This window comes from Cryptotermes secundus, unplaced genomic scaffold (genome assembly GCF_002891405.2).
Source record: "Cryptotermes secundus unplaced genomic scaffold, Csec_1.0 scaffold2529, whole genome shotgun sequence".
NCBI classification, from domain to species: domain Eukaryota; kingdom Metazoa; phylum Arthropoda; class Insecta; order Blattodea; family Kalotermitidae; genus Cryptotermes; species Cryptotermes secundus.
In genome coordinates, this window is record NW_019739609.1 from 177,838 (window position 1) to 197,023 (window position 19,186).

Here is a 19,186-nt window from a genome sequence, read left to right on the forward strand (position 1 = left end):
ATATATATATATATATATATATATATATATATATATGCGCACACGTCTGATGTTTGTCTCCAGACCGAAACATGTAGTATGACAGTTATGATACTCGTAAATTAATTGCTATATTATATTTATGTTTCAATCGTTTATAAAACTATAATCAACCAAATTATTGTTGTGTCAACGGCCCCCAAGACCAGTAAGCCGAACATGACGTGGAATCTGTCTCTTATTCCTCGAAGTTCGTTGAGAGTGGCAGATTGTTACCGGACGTTTCAGCGGCGACAGTCCAGGGAGATTGTGGTGGATATAATTTGTAGCACACGAGAACTTAAGAAATGTTGAGATAATTTGGGACGGAAAATCTTAATGAAAGAGGCCACTTGGAGAAATTAGGTGTAGATGGGATAGGTGACAAAATAATTATGGCGCTAGAAAGTGTGCTGGATTCAGCTGGCTCAGGACAGGATCTAGTGGCAGACTTCTTCGATTGTTTTACAAAGCCCTCGTAATCACTGCATCTTCCATGTTTTTGCAGTTGCCTTCAGTGAACTGCAGTACTTGCTGCATCCTGTTTACCTCTTCCCTGTAGCCATACCATCGCAATATATCATACACGTACATCCTCTATAAATATTTATTTTATTTTCATGTTTCATGTTGTTCGTATTCGATTATAACTGTTGTACGCTGTAAGAGCTTTTCAGATACCAAATTTCTGTTAACCCGATAAGAACTGTTGACATTTCTACACATCGGTATCAATATGTTATAAAATAGCCTCCATGTGTGAGAGAAATGTTGATCTTAATGTGCAAGTGATGCAGTTTTGGAGGTCATGTTCTGGTGGAAATGTTGAAAAAAAATTGTTGGGGTGAGACACCACAATGTTAAACATTATATTATGCGAGATCAGATCCTACATGATGTGCATACATTGATATTTAATTATGTTTCGTATATTCAGAATGTAACGTATCGAACTGCCGTGTGGAACACCGCATCCTGAACAAAATTGTTCATTATCTTCCGAATTGTTTTGGTCTCCGTTCTTAAAAACAATTTTTTTACTTAAATAATACGTGTATTAGCAGTCAGAATTACATTTGATTCTATAAGCTAATTAGCTGTAGTATTCTTCGTGACGTGGAGAGGGCTTATCCGGAGATAAGTCCTCGCTAACCCTCTCTCGGGTCGGCTGGCCAGTTCCTTTCTAGGCTTGTACATTGTGCGGTTCCAGTAGCGGTTGCATTAGTACGTTCTCATGTCCTTCTGTTTTGTTGAGGTATCTTGTGCTTTTCCCTTTTATGACTTCCTTCACTAGCGGCACTTTCAGGTCTTCATGGAGTGTTATATTGGAAACATACAATGGGACGTTAGTAATCATACGTAGTATCTTTGACTGACATCTTTGGATTATGGAAATATTGGTTTTGCTAGCACATCCTTAAAAACAAATGAGTTTCAATATTTATTCACATGGACGTACAAATGCAATTAACGATTCCTAATGCTGTCCAAGCGTAGGCCATCTTCTTCCCTGTTGTAAGGATAACTAGCACTGGTATTAAGTACACACACTCATGACTTTGAAACCAAAATACGTAGATCCTGCATTGCGGTAATTTTATGCCTGTGTTAAGGTCATCTCATATTCCTGGCATTGACACTTCAGTATAAGCTGTTGCATTTTTTTGTATATATATTCTGCATGGCGTATATAAAATGAAAGCATGTGTTTCTACAGTGAAAGTTATAATGTAATAGATTTGTGGCAGCCACCCACATTGAATCAAGCGCTGGCAGATCAGCGCGGGCCACGGCAGCTCCAACGCCCTTTGGTTCGCGCGCCATTAGCGACAACGTATAAAGATATGGACTTCCGAGACGCTAGCCGTCATTCGGAGTCTAGGAACCATCCGCTGCTACGCAACGGATCAGTAATCAGGTTTTCGTATAAACAGAATGGTACGAAACTTTAATGGAACTGTAGACGCCGGTGATTCCTTTCCGGTCAGCGCCTAAGTTACATACAGCATTGACCAACCGGAGGCCTAAGCAATACGACGAGAAGACAGAACAGAAGCGGAGGAATTTCTATTGCCCGAAACATTACTCAGCAACAGCTAACGAAGGCACAGCAGACTGGAAAACTGAGAGTTTGTTCTAGCTGTAAGATGCTCGTCCGTATATTCATTCTAGCAACAATTAATATTTGTTATAGAAGTTTACTTGTCTCTTAAAACATGGACAATACCACAGATATTGGTTCGTGTAGGTAAAATATAAACATAACTTTTCATCAAGACCAAGTTCTTATTGAACGCATAGTTAAACGAGGAAAGGTGCATGACATGCAAGTTGAAGCAGCTGAAACACCGAACGAGCTAGACGAAGCGGGAAATGTTGCTGTATACTCGGGAGGTGTCCGATTCTTATCTCGGCCACGACCTAGTTCTTCGCAGTGGTCTGCCAGTTTTTCCAGGAGAATTCTGGAACAACACTTTCGTCCACGTCCTCTCCAATTTATTGTTTACTAATAATCTTGCAGCCGGTCACGGTAGTCGAGCGGTCTAAGGCATGCACTGTCTTCGCTCGCTTGGAAACCGGGATCGTGGGTTCGAATCCCATTCAGGGCATGGATATGTAGTTTGTGGGCGTTTTTCTTTATTTGTGTACACGTAGAGGCCTTGCGACGAGCTGATCACCCGCCCAATGAGTCCTACCGTATGTGTAAGATCTAGAAAAACCGAAGGGAACGGAGAAGTTCATGGAGGTAGGCCTAGGCCCACTGAGGCTGTAGTGCCAAGGAAAGAAAAAAAATCTTGCCATTCGACGATGTATGGACCCAGCTCTTAACAGAGTCGTTAACTAAGCCATGAATATCATAAACGTGATTGGAATACGATTTTCGTATGCTGTGCGTTTGACGGAATACAGTCAAATGATGCCGCCTCTATGAGGTGTGTCTGTGTCATTCATTAGCTCCACAGCGATAGGTATAGATGTGAGGTGGGTTCTCAAAATATGCATACCGCAGTGTTATAATATTCCACCCACATTTTATTCTTAGGTTACAACATTTTCAATGTAGAGGGAAAGTATCATTGGTCCACTCTTGTTAAAGTCGAAGGTGGTAATATTCAAAAACAAGGCGAAATGTGGCATCATTATCTGTTTAACGTACTTAAGCATTTAATTCCTGCCGTTTCACATACATACAGAATGACAGTTTCAGTGCCTCGGAAACTATGATCTGTACGAATTCCTCAGGCATGTAAATTTGTCAGTGTTCCTCTACTAATTCCGTTCCCGCAGTATGTCGCCATGGATTGGTGCTTAATTAATTAAACACAATGCCACGCGGTGCCGTAGTTGGTTGAGGCACTGTGCTACAAGCCGGAAGGTCGCGGGTTCGTTTACCGATGAGGTAATTGGCTTTTTCAGTTGACCTAATCCTTTCAGTCGTATTATGGCCCTGCGGTCGGCTCAGCCTCTGGCAGGAATGAGTACCAGGAATTTTCCTTGGGGGTAAAAGGTGGCCAGCGCGTGGGGCTGACAAACTCACCGTCGTCTGTGAGCCGTTAGTCTAGAAGAGGTGGGAGTCTCAGCGTCTCACAATCCTGTAGGCCTTCACGGTCTGTTACAGGAATAACTTTGCCCTATTTTTTTTTTACCAAGGGCACAAATTTGCCTTACGTTCTCCGCTTAATAAGCGTACTTTATGATGATAGAAGCCTTGCGACCGGCTCGTATTCCGCCCAAGAAGTTGTATCGTTTGTCAGAATAATTAATCACCTCCGAATTCGTTTTGAAACAAGACAGACACGAAGGTCTGATCAGTGAAAGCAGAAAATAATAAATATTTATCAACCCACATTACTTCGCTGTCGAGACCAACCGGGTAATGCTGCTAAGGGAAATAATTGCTGTTTATTGTGAGAACCATACAGTGCGTTTTGTGGGCAGAATGTAGAGTTTAGTATGTTAAAGTAGATGGTACATATTGTAACCACTGTACCATAAATGGTTAAATAACAACTAGATACAGTTTATGTAAGCTCGTAGCCCCAAGAATACTTAGTGGGCAGTTTTGCATTTAGATATGGCGGGGCGCGAACTTCTGACAGTAGTCCTGCTGCTGTTATTGTGTCGCGCTCTGTGACCTCTCATAAACGTTTCGTGTTTTGTAAGGGGTTTATTTTAAACTTCAAATGGGTTGTGAGTGTGCGGTAGTAGTTCGTAGTTGATTTAACGACGCTATCAGTAACTCGTCGAATGATCAGTTAATAATAAATAATTAATGATAAGCCACCTGAAAGAAACTTGCACGGCTTAATTTAAGGCACTATCCTGGACTTTGCGTGTAGGAACTGGGAGAGACCACGAAAACTAAAAGATAGTCGGTGTCCTGGCCGAGATTTGAACAGGGGCAATGTCGGTTTGAGAGTGTGGACTGGATTCACATGGCTCAGGGTCCGGTAGTGGGCTATGTGAGCACGATAATAAACCATGGGGCCACATATAAGACTCGTCATTTCCCAAGCAACCAAAGAGTATCAGCTTCTCGAACACTGGTTAGTGTTTAAAATGGTGTCATTTGGAAACCTTGCAATTTGGATTTGTCTGGAAACTCCTCCGTGTTAAGTGGTCAGTACATTCTTAGGTTCCAGGTGTACGAAATAGCCACCAGATACAGAAGGAAGAGGCGGAGAGCTAACAGTGCGTAATCCTCCGGCTTGAAGGGTGGACGGGGCGGTAAGACCTAATATATTACGAGGTGTTACAAATGGCCTTGTCTTGAACGGATTCTTTGTTATACTAGTACTGCCAACTTTACGGAAAATGGCCTTGAGATCTGGAACTTGGGACGCCTGAATTTCTGTGTAGCACGTTCAGTGAAATCAGCAGCAAAATACAAGTAAAGCTGCAGCCACTTGCTTACGCTGGTTCCTCGCTCGCGGATTTCTTATACCCTGAAGATGGAGGCGATACGTTCCTCCGAAACGTCGGTTAGCACAATATCTACACGGCGCCACAACCCATAGTCACCGCCGTGAAACCCTCAGTTCTTACAAGTAAAGCGTAAAATACGTACAAACAGGTTTAGTGGGAGTGCACTGCATGAGATCTGATGGGAGAAGTTTGGCAGCGTCGACAGTTATAAATGACTTTATGCGAAGCATGGTAACACGAATCACTTACTGACTGATTTCATCGTACTTGGTTTCGAAAGCAAAGTAGTTATTGTATGCAGGGGGCCCTCGTTATCCGTGGATAATTGAGACAGGAAAACTGACACTTTAAGCAGGGAATTTACGCCCATAAGAAATAATGTAAATGGGCTTTAGTAAGGACGGAATATCTGAGAGCACCATAGCTGAGCCTTTATCTGGAGACGGTTGCTTGCCATCCGCGACATGTTTAACAAGGAATCGTTTCCCAGAGACCCATAATTTAACCCCAACATCCATTTTAAACTAATGATAACACTTTATTAAACTGGTACGCTTTCTTTTAGAGACTGTAGGGCTACAACTACGCTTTCCACTCATGATTGTAACAGGGGCAATAAACTTTCGGCTGGATGCATGGCTGGAGATGCGCTTGAGATTGGCCCAAATTGGCGCATGTGTGATGGATAGAAAGAGTTTTCTGTTGGGATATTCGTAGCCCGTGCGTCGAACCTCGGAATTGCTGATAATTTTTGCGTATAGTTCCCGAATAATCTGTCGCCATATGTGTGCGGAGAAATTGCTGTTGAAGACTCGGATATGAGGATCCCCTGTTGTGCATGCCATTTGCTTTAAGATTTAAGAACACTGCATTCCGTCATCACAGTTTATTTTTCTTTTTTTGGGGGGGGGGGTCGTACGTTTATGAGAGTAAATAGTGATAATTTCCCTAGACGGTACCAACAGGTCAGTCTGTATAATCGAGACGGAGTTTCTTTTATATAGGGTAGGAAAGTATATACTAACTTTTATGTAATATTTAGAAGAACGAGTTGGGGAGAAGAGGAATGCATGTGGGATATTTGTGGGAAAGGCAGAAGAAATATACCTCTTGGAAGACCAAGACGTGGGTGGACAATATTAAAATGGATCTTAGAGAGATAGGATTGGATGGGATGGTACGGATTGGATTGATCTGGCTTAGGATAGGGACCAGTGGAGGGCTCTTGTGAAGACGGTAATGAACCTTCGAGTTCCATAAAATGCTGGGAAGTTCTTGAGTAGCTGCACAACTGATGGTTTTTCAAGAAGGGCTCAGCTCCATGAGTGAGAATTTCAAGCGTAATCCTATGAAGCATGAAAACTAGCTCAATAATACTTAAACACAGTCCCCAACTCATAGAAAATACACCGAGTCTGTATTACAAGAGCCAAGCTGTTCAATATGAGAATCTTGCGAAACTCACATATACAATCTGTGCAAGGAATCCGCAGTTTCAATGTTAAAGTGGTTAGCGAGGTAGATTTGGTTAGGAGCATGATGAGGTGCATTATGCTATGAGATTGCTTGTGACCTAATTTTCTGAATGAAAATGCTCAGAAAGAAGGTAAAAGTGATAATACAGAAATAGCTCTTCTGAAATAGTAGATTCTTTATTGAGAAATTCTGTCTTCTGGGATGTGGGGTCACTAAGGTCTTGTGTGAGCCGACGTTTCGGAGGAAAGTATTGCTTTCATATTCAATGTAGAAAAATCCACGAGCGAGGAACCAGCGTGAGCAGGTGGCTGCAGACTGCCCCATTTAAAAAGACTCCCAGAAGATGGCATTCTTCATAGTCACCACCTGAAATCTTACATAGATTGTTTAGTCTTTTAAATTTGAACGTAAAATTATGGAGAGAACATATTTGCAAAAGGAAACTTTACATGAAATTAGTAAACCTGGTAGGTTACAGGTTAATATGAAATAGATCTTAAAAAGAGTAGCAGAGGGCGGTCTCGATTAATTTGCTTCAATGTAGGGACAAGCCTTTCTGAACGAGGAACAAATCTTCGGGTTCCATAATAGACTGAGGATTCCTTGACTAGATGAATGACTACCAGCTTCCATGAATATTGTGCGATTTCTGTCCACATAAACATTTCTGGGTATATATTTCTTTTAAACCGAAAACTCGAAATTACTTCCCTACACTTTATTAGGACGATCTCGCAGCTTCCACTCCAGAAAGGGATTAGAAGAGTGTCAGAAATGCACTTGAGTACACCAAAGCACACAGGAATTCGATGTAAATTGAATTCTGCAGCTGCTGTAGACAGGAAACTCACTGACACTGCCTCGGCAGAGGTGGCGAACCCTACACTGATGCTGCCAAATTTACATAGAAGTTGCTTATAAATAAGAACTGTGCCAACCATCCTCTTTACTTAATGGGAAAAGGTGAAGTTAGCCCTGTAACAGGCCATGGAGGCCCACAGGATTGTGAGACGTCGAGGTTCAAACATCTTCTAGAAAATCGGTTCGCAGATGGCGGTGAGGCTGTTAGCCTTACGCGCCGGCCGCCCTTTACCCCCCAGGAAGATTCCTGGTACTCATTTATCTTAGAGACTGAGTCGACTCCAGGGCCATAGTGCGGCTGGAAGGATTAGGTCAAATGAAAAAAATCCACCTCATCGGGACTCGAACCCGCGTCTTTCTGGCTTGTAGCATACGCTACTACGCTACCGCGTGCCCCCCGTTACTTAATGAGATATGTATATTCTGCTGCACATGTTTTGAGAGTTTTTTTTTCTTGTTGGCTTGTATATTGTTTAGTTGAGCGCGATAGAAACGGCATCCACTCATTTGGTCTGAGACGGCTGTGTGAATGTAGGGTTTGTTTATTTCCAAAGAGAAATTAATTGTTATTAAGCGGTATCGGAAAGAAAGTACAGCGTTCTAAATTCTTGGAGTCTGCATTCTCTAGGTGCCGTACTGTTCGGCATTTGGGATGAAAATTCGTGGTGACAACGAAACGCGAACTCTGTGACCTTCTGAAGTATCAAGAGTTTTGTGAGTCCGGTACCAGCTGAAGTCTCAATCCGTGCCAAAGCCGAAAACGGTGACGGTGACACCTTCCTGTTAATCTATAGGTTATCAGAAGTATGGGAAGGGCCATAATTTGTTTTATTGGACGTTATTTACAGCCATCGGTAAAATTAATACAGCATTCCAGGAAGTGGCTTTTTCATTGTAACTGACTTCATGCATAGAAGTATTTGTTTGTTATGGCCTGTAGGTCTGGAAAATTGACATATAGCAGAAATTTCCTCGATTGCTCCTTCTATATCCATTCATGAATGATCATAGAGAATATTACAAGTACTTGCAGCAATAGTTTACGCATTAAACATGACAGTATATATGTTGGGTAAAGGTAAAAACGTAAAGTTTTCCCTGTGCTTAACAAATTAAGCATTACGCCATGAAGACGTACGAGGGAGTGGATGTATAGATCCAAATTTTCTAGACCTCGGCACTAGTTGGATGTGAGTGGTCAGCTTCATGGCCCTACCGCTTTACCCCCGGTGGAAGAGCCCCCGGTACCAATTGGTTATGAGGTTGTTCAGACGCCTGTTAGAATTTTAAAATTGTTCACATATAATCGCAGATTACATAGTGATATCCGTTCAGTTGACCGAATTTTCGTCCAGTTTTAAGGATTTCCAAATGTTTAGATTGAGTTCGTGTATAAAATTAATTGTTTCGGACGTAAATAATGGTGACATTTCATGTGAGGCTAACAGGCTATTATTTTGGAAAATATCTTGTTTTTAAAACACAGGATTCAAAGCTGTTCATCTTTGATGATTTCGCTTCCCTTTTTATTTTCTTGTCGCTACATTCACATCATATGGGCTAATGCTCCTAGTTGCCCATCACCTGAAACAGTTGGCGACACCTGAGCTACTGATAAGTGAACATGCTCTAAGAGCGTACCGTGTCTCACTGACTTCCGGTATGCCCACAGGAGGCGCGGCGACCAGGAGCTGGCGGGTGAGCGCTACCGGGTGTCGGAGAACAATAATACAGTGTTGTTGAACCTGCACCACGTGACGAGGAACGACGTCGGCCATTATACTCTGACAGCAAAGAATTCGGCAGGGGAGGCTCGTCGTGCTTTTCAAATCAAAGTTGAAGATGCCGGACCAGATGTCCCCGTGTTCCTCAGGAGACTCAGTGACCTAGCGGTGAAGGTGGGCACTCGCACCCGGTTCCTGGTCGAGATTCGCAGTTCTTCTGAAGTGAAGGTGAGCATACGTTCAGTTGGAGACACTCAGGTGAGAGCACATGTGCAATATAAGACGGCGTATCTGGGTGTGATATGTATATACTCGTATGTGAGATCTCTGTATGGCCCAATGTTACATGTTATGGATCGGCTCTCCTTGGCGGTAGGTACGGGTGACTTCCGCTTGAAAGCGCGCTTGTAAAAGAGCTCATGTGTACGTACACACACGTGTGTGTGTGTGTATATATACACCATCTTTCATATAGTGTACACACGACATACTATACACAAGAACATAACTCTTACTACACACGAATATGAAAACACATATATCCTTTTCGGGCAGGAATGAGCTGAAATACTCATATGGAATTGTAGCACGCATGGGAGGGGTGAGAAATGATCACAAAGTTTTGGCCAGAAGAGATCTGTTGGAAGACGTAGGCTTAGATATGAGGGAAATATTGAAATGGATCTTAAAGAAATAAGTTGTGAGCGCGTAGATAGAGCTCCTCTGAAACTTAAAGATTCCACAAACGACGGGATATTGTTTGATCAACTGAGCGACTGTTAGTTTCTCAAGAAAATCTTTGTTCCATATATTCAGGTAGTTTGAATTACATTAAGCCGAAACTTTCGTTTTCAACCCTTACTGCCGAAAACCATAACGAGCGATGCTCGTGGAAGCGTCGCTGCACGGGCTTCCTGTTTTAAAATATGATCATTACTGCCTTCTTCAGGCTTAAGTTAATGTTTTATTTCTACCTTTTCTTCCTTCCTTATCTACATTTATGAAGAATAATCCATACGAGCATGACGCAAAGCCTGGCACTGTATAGGCACCTACTGAAATTAAAATCAGTAAAAATTTGCTTCACTCGTCCAAGGAGTCCTACTGCCTGTGAAAAAATATTACGAAACTGAAGTAGAGGCCAGGGCCCAACAGAGGACTGTAGAGCACATTCATGAAAGGATGAATGAATGAAAAAACTGCCTGCATAACGACAATCATTCATCTGTAGACAGCAGCAGAGCGAGTTCCCTAAATATCTTATGGTCTCAACAGACGTAGCTGAGTCATCCAGTAATTTTCAGTACTGATAAACGAACCAGTATTTATCCATAAATGTCAGAGAATCTTTTTATAGTTTTGCCAGAAGGAAATAGGCCACTACTCTGTTCGCTGTTGAGTTTGGTCGTGTTTCTCGGAACGTCGACAGAGAACAATACGGCCCAGTAGAAGAGAGGCCGAGATATGGCAGCCCTTCTCTAAGTGCACATGGACAGGTTATACTCGGTGTGTCTAGGATCCGTTAGGACTCTTTTTTCTTTTCCCTGCAATGCCATCTGTTGGTGAGTTGTGACGTTAAGATTCTTGAAGTTTCAACTGTGGCTGTCTATAATTTCAAAGTGCAAACATCGCTGCATCATATGTTCTGACCTTGAATGAAACAGTACTGTTCTGACGCTCGTCGGAAAATGGCAGTTGAACAGAGAGCCAACATCAAATTTTGTTTGAAATTAGGCAAAACAGCCGGTGAAGCGTACGAAATGATGAAAAGTGTGTACGGTAGTGATTGTTTGAGTCGCTCGAACATTTTTCGATGGTATGCTGTATTTCGTGACGGCAGGGAGGACATTGAAGACGCTCCACGTGCATCAAAGTCGAAAAGAAGCCGCACTGAAGAAAATGTGAAAAAAGTGACCGGACTGAAATCGTTGCATCAGACAGATGTGTTTCTGCAAGACTCATCGAGGAGCTTTTAGGAATACCAGACAGTATTGTGCATCAATTTTTGACCGAGGATTTGGGCGGTTTATACCGCACACGCTGTCAGGCGATGAAAAACATGTCGGAGTGGAACACTGCAAAGACATGTTACGGTCGGCCCAAAGTAATACAAAATTTACAAAATCGATTCTTACTGGTGACGAGACATGGTGTTTACAATATGAGCCTCTCACAAAGCGGCAGAGTGCAGCGTGGTTGAGCCCAAAGAAGCCAGCCGAAACCAAAGAAAGTGCGCATGCGAAAGAGTTGAGTAAAGACACTGCTAACCGTTTTCTTCGATTCCAAAGGAATCATTCACAAGGAATTTCTGACAGAAGGTCAAACAGTGAATTCTGAGTCCTCAATCGTTTGTGGGCGAGAATTCTTCAAATTAGACCTAACTATCGAGAGCAAGGTTCCTGGTAGCTCCTCCACAATAATGCCCCACCCCACAAATCGAAGATCGTGCGCGATTTTTTGGCCAGAAAAGGGATCACAGTCCTTGATCATCCTCCGCATTCGCCAGATTTGGCTCCAGCAGATTTCTGGTTGTTCCCAAAAGTTAAGTTGGCGACGAAAGGAGAGCGTCACGACACCATCCAGGACATCCAAAGGGAATGTACCGCAGTTTTAAATGCGATTCCACAAAAGAAGTACAGTGACCGTTTTCGAAAACTTTTCATTCGATTCCAGCTATGTATTGATTCAGAAGGAGACTATTTTGAATAAAAGGAGTGAAATTTTGAAAATAATTCACGTCTTGTATTTTTAATGAACACAGTTCTAACAGAACCTGGACACACTGTGTATGTACTTTTTGTCACATGTCACAAGAAAGCTTTGGCCCCCTTGGGACACGCGGCGCAGAATACACTGAATTACTCTGAAAAAGTTTTATCATACAAGAAGGACAGCTACGAATAGCATACCACACGGCACAACCGGTAACTCAGAAGATACGTGTCTACACCGTAACTCTTCTCTTTCTGCATTTCATGGTCATTGTGGCAGGGACATAACAAACACATACGTGTATACTGTGTAAAGGTTCGGCTACACAGAGCGCTACGCTATGTTCGCTACGTACGCTGTATACATTCTGCGACGCAACTAACATGGGGAACATAGCGTACGTAGCGTACGTAGCGCTCTGTGTGGCCGAACCTTAAGAGTTGAGGTTCTCACGGCGATCAGTACAGAATAACGTAGCTCTTGTAGGATGGGACGTCCGTTGTTACAGGCGAATTCAGTTTAACAGTGAGAGGTATTAACTTCCGTGCATAACATCACTAATTCAGCGAATCAGAGTCTTTCTTGATAAGCTGAGCACATCCTTAGCTAGGCGAAACTAGTCCACACCTTACTCTTTCAATTGGCATCTTCTCTCCAGGTTTTCTAACTAAATTTTGCACCAACACGCATTTCTGTTTTCTTCTGACGGGCGACACTGTCTGTTCGTCTCAACGTTCTTGGGTTCGTATTCATAAGGATATAGGGAAAAGAGTATCCTCAGGGAAGCAGCCCCCGGCACCCATTTATAGGAGGCTGCGTGGACCCCAGAGGCGGTAGAGTACAGCAAATCCTTGCCTCTGCCGAGAATCAAAGCCCGATTCCTCAGTCGTCCAGCCCATATTAGGAAGGCCTTCACTGTATAAATGTGTCCATTCTGCCGTGAATTCATCTCTCTTCGTCTCAAATGACCTCCTAAGCAATTTGTTCTGTCACCGTCGATACAACATGATAACATTAGTTTATTATTTAAATCATTGAACACACTTAACAACAAATTCTTCTCTGTTTTCCAAAGAAATAAAGGCAGGCACAGGACTAAGCTACGCCATCCAGGCTTCAGGACACATAACATAATACTTACGTACATTTTAAAGGATTGAATCCTGTTGCGCATGTACAATGAACATATATAATTTTTACCGTCAACGCAACAATACTTTATTATTTATTTGTTTATTTACGTATATTGCACGCATTACATGTTACTACCTCAAACGGATAATCTTCAGGTGCTGCAATTTTCTCACATACCATACGTTGCAGTTCGGTAATGCTACGTGATAAATTTGCAGCACCTGAAGATGACCTGTTTGAGGTCGAAACATATAGTGCATGCTATATAAATAAATAAATAATAAAATATTGTTGCATTGACGGTAAAAATTATATATGCTCATAATGCGTGCAGCTGCACACTGTTCTGCGCATCCTTCAGTGACTACTGGGAGCTCCGCGATTAGTATGTGAGGGTATCGACACAGACCGCCAGGAACTGACTGTGACCATTCCTTGCCAAATCAGTGTACTTAGGCGCTACCGCGTCTCTGTGTGGGCACAGGTGTCATGGCACAGGAACGAAGAGCAGCTTCTGGAGGGTGAGCGGTTCCACTTCGTGCACGAGGGCAACTTCTTTTGTGTGGATGTTGCTCCCGTCATGGTGGAGGATGGAGGGCGCTGGACCTGTTTGGCTGAGGGGGCTGGCGGAAGGACCTCCTGCTCATCGAACCTCAACGTGTTGGGTGAGTCAGAACGTTGCAAGAGTATGTATTTCATTCTCCGTTCCCAACGAACCTCGCTATTTCTTCGCACTCTGTCGGCCCCGAGTTCAGTTTGAATCCGGGAGAACAACTATCCATACAGGATTTTCGAGGTTTTTCTCAACTATAATTTCTATGGCCACATTGTGGCTTCTATAAAACAGAAGTGGGGAAAGTACGAGCATTTTGTCTTCGATTAGACTCACTTTTTAAATGCGCTTGTTATTTTGGTTATCGTTTGCTCAAGATATGTCTATTATATCAAATATTGTTTCAGAGAAAACATCATACAAAAATACACTGTATGTATACATATTTACAATATTGTATTTAAGCTTCCTCTTGCATTTCTATAACATTCACATAGAATATTTATATGACAGTTCCATCAACAATGCAACCACGTTATTCCATTAAAATTGTTAAAATTCAATTAAATTTTAAAATTTTAAAATTTAAAACTGAATTGAATTTAACAGTTTTAATGGAATTTTAGTTAATGGCAATAGAAAGTGAGCCACAGTGCATGGTGAATTGATTAATGTTAGCTGGATCGTAACCGCAACATTAATATAGAACAATGCAGTTACACGTGAAATGCATGACTGATATTGAATGCAGGTAACAGTTTTGGCGAGTTGGAGTACCTGACGATGGCCGGTTGGGGCCCGAAACATGTTATAGTAAAATGTGAAAATTCAAAGGAACTACAATACAAATATTATACGTTAATGTTAGAGACATTATTCTCGTGTTCAGTTGATCACATATAATATGGAAAACTGTTCCAATAAAATGTGTAGATAAGAATGACATCTGAATTGTATGTAATATACTCAGTTCTGTTTGTTCAGGTCTTCCCAAGTTTAATTCTGATGAATTTGGACCAACTCTCAGAGCAAACTCAAAATATCACATTTCAGTGAATTAGATTATGAAACGTAAGTTCTGAGGTTTTCACGGCTATGACTATGAAGAAAGTCGTCTTCTGGGTTTTGGCGCCGTGTATTTTTCGTTTTGGCCGACATTTCGGAGAAACGTCGGCCAAAACGAAAAACACACGGCGCCAAAACCCAGAAGACGACTTTCTTCATAGATTATGAAACGTTCATGTCTTCCCGAAATTACTTCTCTTTCTCACCCTTATGCGTTCATTTTATGCAGTGTTCAAAGAACGCATTTATATGTGCACGTGTAGCTGCGTGATCATCACAGACCGCTCGCAGCAGTAAATTAATGTTAACGCGCGTTAATGCAGTGGTACAGTGCAAGTTATTTTAGAGCCTCACTCAGTTCTTTGAACCGCTGAAATCGAAAAATATACATCCCTTCCGTCAAGCTGGGCCGCAGAGTTTTGGGCTGCCGGAGAAACCGACACACCTGCAGCGTAAATTGTACACATAAGAAACAAATGCAGAGCAGATGCTGGAAATGCTGTACTTTCTTACGAACACGTTGCTGGAATATCCAAGAAATGTACATTCATGCGTTTAATTCATTCTTAATAAACAGAGAAAACTTACGACTTGAAACTCCGCTTTCCTCTGTGCAAGGCAACTGAGGGACTTCAAAGTAGAATATTCAACTGCAACGCCGATTTCATCCAGTTTCTCTTGAATAAGCCATCGGCCTTTCCATTATATATATATATATATATATTGGGGGGGGGAGTCAAGTAATGACCCTGGACTTTTCTCCTTTTAGGTTTCTTGAAGAACCGCTTTCCACAGTGGTGCCCCAACCGAACCCTAGTTAACTCAATATGCACAGTATCTCTCACTTGGCATTTCAACACAAGAATTCGCACGGCTCACTGCGTGTCTTACAGTTATACTTTAACAGGCCCGGGACACCGCCTCTGTGGTCTAGTGGTCAGACTTTCTGGCTATAGATCCGGAGGTTCCGGGTTCATTTCCGCCGCTACCAGATTTTCTGAGAAGTAGAGGGGCTGGAACGGGGTCCACGCAACCTCGTGAGGATAATTGAGGAGCTATTTGAAGCAAATAGCGGCTCCGGTCTAGAAAAACCGAGATTAACCTCCTTGGGGATCCGTTGCGCTGACCACACAACACCCTCTGGCCACTAAAGTTGGCACTAACTTCACCAACAAGCGGTGGTCGCTCGGTCGGTATAATTCGCTTGAGGACTACAGGCCACGGTTTTTTTTTTTTTGCTTTGGTGTAGTTTTTTTATTTTTGGGTGCGGGAGTTTGACTCCCACACTGCTTATCGCACAGGTCAAGCACAGAAGCAAGCATTAAAAGAATATGGAGCTCGTGACGAGAACCGTCCGGCACATAACGCATACACGCACTCCTTTACGGATGTTGACGGTCTGCACCAAGGGCTGCACATTCTCCTCACGACGACGATAACAACAACAGCAACCTAAAGAGCATTTACAGCAGCTGTTGCAGTCCGTTATATGTTTTATTTCTAATGTGTTTAGGCTGTAGATTCGTCGATTCTCCTAGCAGTTAGGATCTCCGCGGTATGACTTGACGAGAGAGGCGTTTAATTCTTCTACCTGAGCAGTTCAAGAAATAGCGTAAGGCTCCAAAACTCTCACATCCACACCAAGCACTGCAGATATTCTCTGGCTAGTTGTTCCAAGTCCCCACTATAATCACGACAATACACGTAGCTGGTGACGTCACTATGCTCACATTGTAGAACACACACTCCAGCTCTGCTTTTGACCTTTCAGTGAAGCGGCTGAGCATTATCCTCCCGCTGACATGAACGCCTTCAACTTTCCTGCATTCTGCGTGCAAGTAATGCGGATAGGCACATGCCTGTCCTAATCAGGCTTAAAACAGACCCATAAAACGACGGCCACCACTTCGGCTGTGGGTAATGATGCTGAATGATTGACCCATTTGTCTACAAACACGCGCACACACATGTCTTGTGCGGTTTCTGTGTTCCGAATTAAATGCCATATTATTCACGCAACATAAACATGTCCTACATTTTCAGTTCCGAAGGCGTACAAGGCCCCCGAGTTCTTGGAGGAGCTGCAGGCCCTGCTAACGGAGCAGGGCACCGTGTCCCTGGAGTGCAAGGTGGTAGGCGTACCTACCCCCGTGCTGCGCTGGTACAAGGATGGCAAAGAGATCAAGGCGGGGGACGTATTCGCTTTGACCGCCAACCCTGACGACCCCACATCCCTCGGCACCTATACATGCGAAGCTGTCAACTGTATGGGCAAGGCCTACTCCTCCTCCAGGGTGCACGTCATGGGGAAGGGCAGCCGCGAGGGCTCACTCAAACCGGCTGACAGGTCAGGAAGTAGCTGTAATAGCACAGCAAATCTTATAACTACAACCCCTGCCCATCTGACTTCATTTTCTGGGATTTCAGTACGAAGCCAGGTTGAGCTTAATAATTTGATATGGACTGTCACGTAACAAGGGTTAAACCAGCCAGGGTCAGTCTGTCTTCAACACTTTTCTTTCTTTTTCCCGGCTAGCTTTCACACATCAATATAATAAATTTAGCGAAAGTAAAATATCCTGGTGCTTGTTTGGTATTGATGAAGTTGAAGAGTACACCCCAGGAAGATTCCTGATACTCATTTCTGTTATAGGCTGAGTCGACCCCAGAGTCATAGTGTAGCTGGAAGGATTAGGTCAATTGAAAAAAAAAATCACCTCCTCGGGACTCGAACCCGCGACCTTCCGGCTTGTAGCATAGTGCCTCAAGAAACTAAGCTACCGCGTACAGTAAATAAGAAACGAATAAATAAATAAAAATAAACATGGAAACATTTGCGTCTTCACATTTCAACATTTACTTTTTCTTAATTTTTCTCCAATTTCAGTCATATTCTTTAACTTAACCGACAGTTATTTTCAGGAACCTCGTCTCGAATCTTTTCTCCTCGGTGTCACAGTCAAAGTTTGGTTTTCGTAAAATCCCATCAGCTAACACTCAGTTCTCCGCGATTAGCATAAGAATACGAATTTGTTAACTTCTATTTTTTCATCAAATGACTGACGTTTACACTGAAGTGAAAGGGTGTCCACAGACGTTACCACGAATGCGAAATGCCTCATATGTCGGTTCTTATCGGGACAGTTCCCTCTGAGATAATGCTCATGTAGACTAATTGTGGTCACCGTTTATTATTCCACTTTCATATCTCCTCTTTGCTTCTACTGTGTTGAAATCTTGAATTTATTATCTATTCGAAACACGTAATAATACGCGTAACAATAATAATAATAATAATAATAATAATAATAAAAACAAAAACAATAATAATGTTGTCAAATATATGCAAACAGAATTAACCTTACGGTAATTATTAACTTTTTACTTTTCTTTATTATGTGAAGCCTACGTATAGAATTAATATTTATCAGCACGTATAGATTAGACTTAGGCCTGTAAACGGACCAGATTTCAGAGCTTATAGTGAAGCCTACGTATATAATTAATATTTATCATCACGTATAGATTAGACTTAGGCCTGTAAACGGACCAGATTTCAAAGCTTATAGGCTCTATTTAGATGCTAACTTTTTAATATTTCTACTTTTCACTTTACTTAATGGATATTTATGAAATTTGTTTTCTTCTATCTTCATATAATGGTGGAACCATTTTTGGCAATGAGCTGTTTACTTAGGAGTCGAATGTATTTAATTGTATGCTAATTATATAATTTTTAATGTGATCAGAGAGGGTGCTTCAAGAGATTCATTTAAGCCGTTTGTACGCTTTCTGTTCAGTCATGGTTCGAAATTTCATATGATACTGTAACAGACAACGAAACTTATGCTCAAAATATTTTGTCTTGCAGCATGAAACCCATGGGACCACCTCCAGCGTTCAAACAGGAGTTACGTAACGAAAAAACAAGGATTGGGGACAAGATAACACTCACATGCCAAGGTGAGAACTGCCTGAATCAGAAAGTGATTACTAACTCCGTAGAGCAGAGCTCAGCGCCGCCTGTGGAGGCCGAATGTCATCATTTTCACAGGACCTTGCCGTCGAACCTCAGCCCACATCCTCACACTTGGTTCATGAAGATTAATTTTGACATTTTCCTCAGTTCTGCAACTAGGCCAAAGTCTCTTAGGTCGCGTCTCTCTTCAGTTATGCTGTTTATGTTTCTCATGTCCCGGGTATGTAGGTGCTCCCAACCCATTTTATGTTTCTTGAATTGCTCATCCAAACACGGTCATTGGAGACCAAAAATGCTCTCAGTATGTTTCCAGTCAGGTCCTCTAGCTTAGGAACAAACATTTGCCACCTTTAAAATGCGAGAACAAGTTTCACATTCATCGGCCTATACAAACAGGTAAAGTTAAAGCTTCGGTCAAAGCAAGGAATGCTTACAGATTTAGATCACTTATGGCGTTTAGTCACATGGTAGATTCTTAAGGCAATCCCAATGCAAAGTATGGAGTATCACTTCTTGTTGGCTGGAGGCCTTCTCTTTTGTCTCTGATCTCAGGTAGTGCCATGTAGAATTGGCATCATGGTTTATCGGCGAGGGATTCATTTTATTCGGTCTTCAAGTAATACGAATTCCAAGTAAAAAATACATAACTGCTGTTTATAAAATTATTATTATTGTGGAAGTGTATTTCATTTTTATCTAAATATTGGTTTCTCTGATCAGGTCGTTTGATAAACGAAA

General features: G+C 42.2%; 1 protein-coding gene across 1 annotated transcript in view; it reads left to right on the forward strand.

Moving 5' to 3' along the window:
* LOC111871979 overlaps positions 1-19,186 on the forward strand; it is an 84,143-nt gene that overhangs the window by 41,298 nt on the left and 23,659 nt on the right. Inside the window, exons 3-6 of the mRNA XM_033754468.1 lie at positions 8,954-9,233; positions 13,336-13,516; positions 16,513-16,816; positions 18,341-18,432. Of these exons, the coding sequence (XP_033610359.1) occupies positions 8,954-9,233; positions 13,336-13,516; positions 16,513-16,816; positions 18,341-18,432 (857 nt within the window). The remainder of the gene's footprint in view (positions 1-8,953; positions 9,234-13,335; positions 13,517-16,512; positions 16,817-18,340; positions 18,433-19,186) is intronic.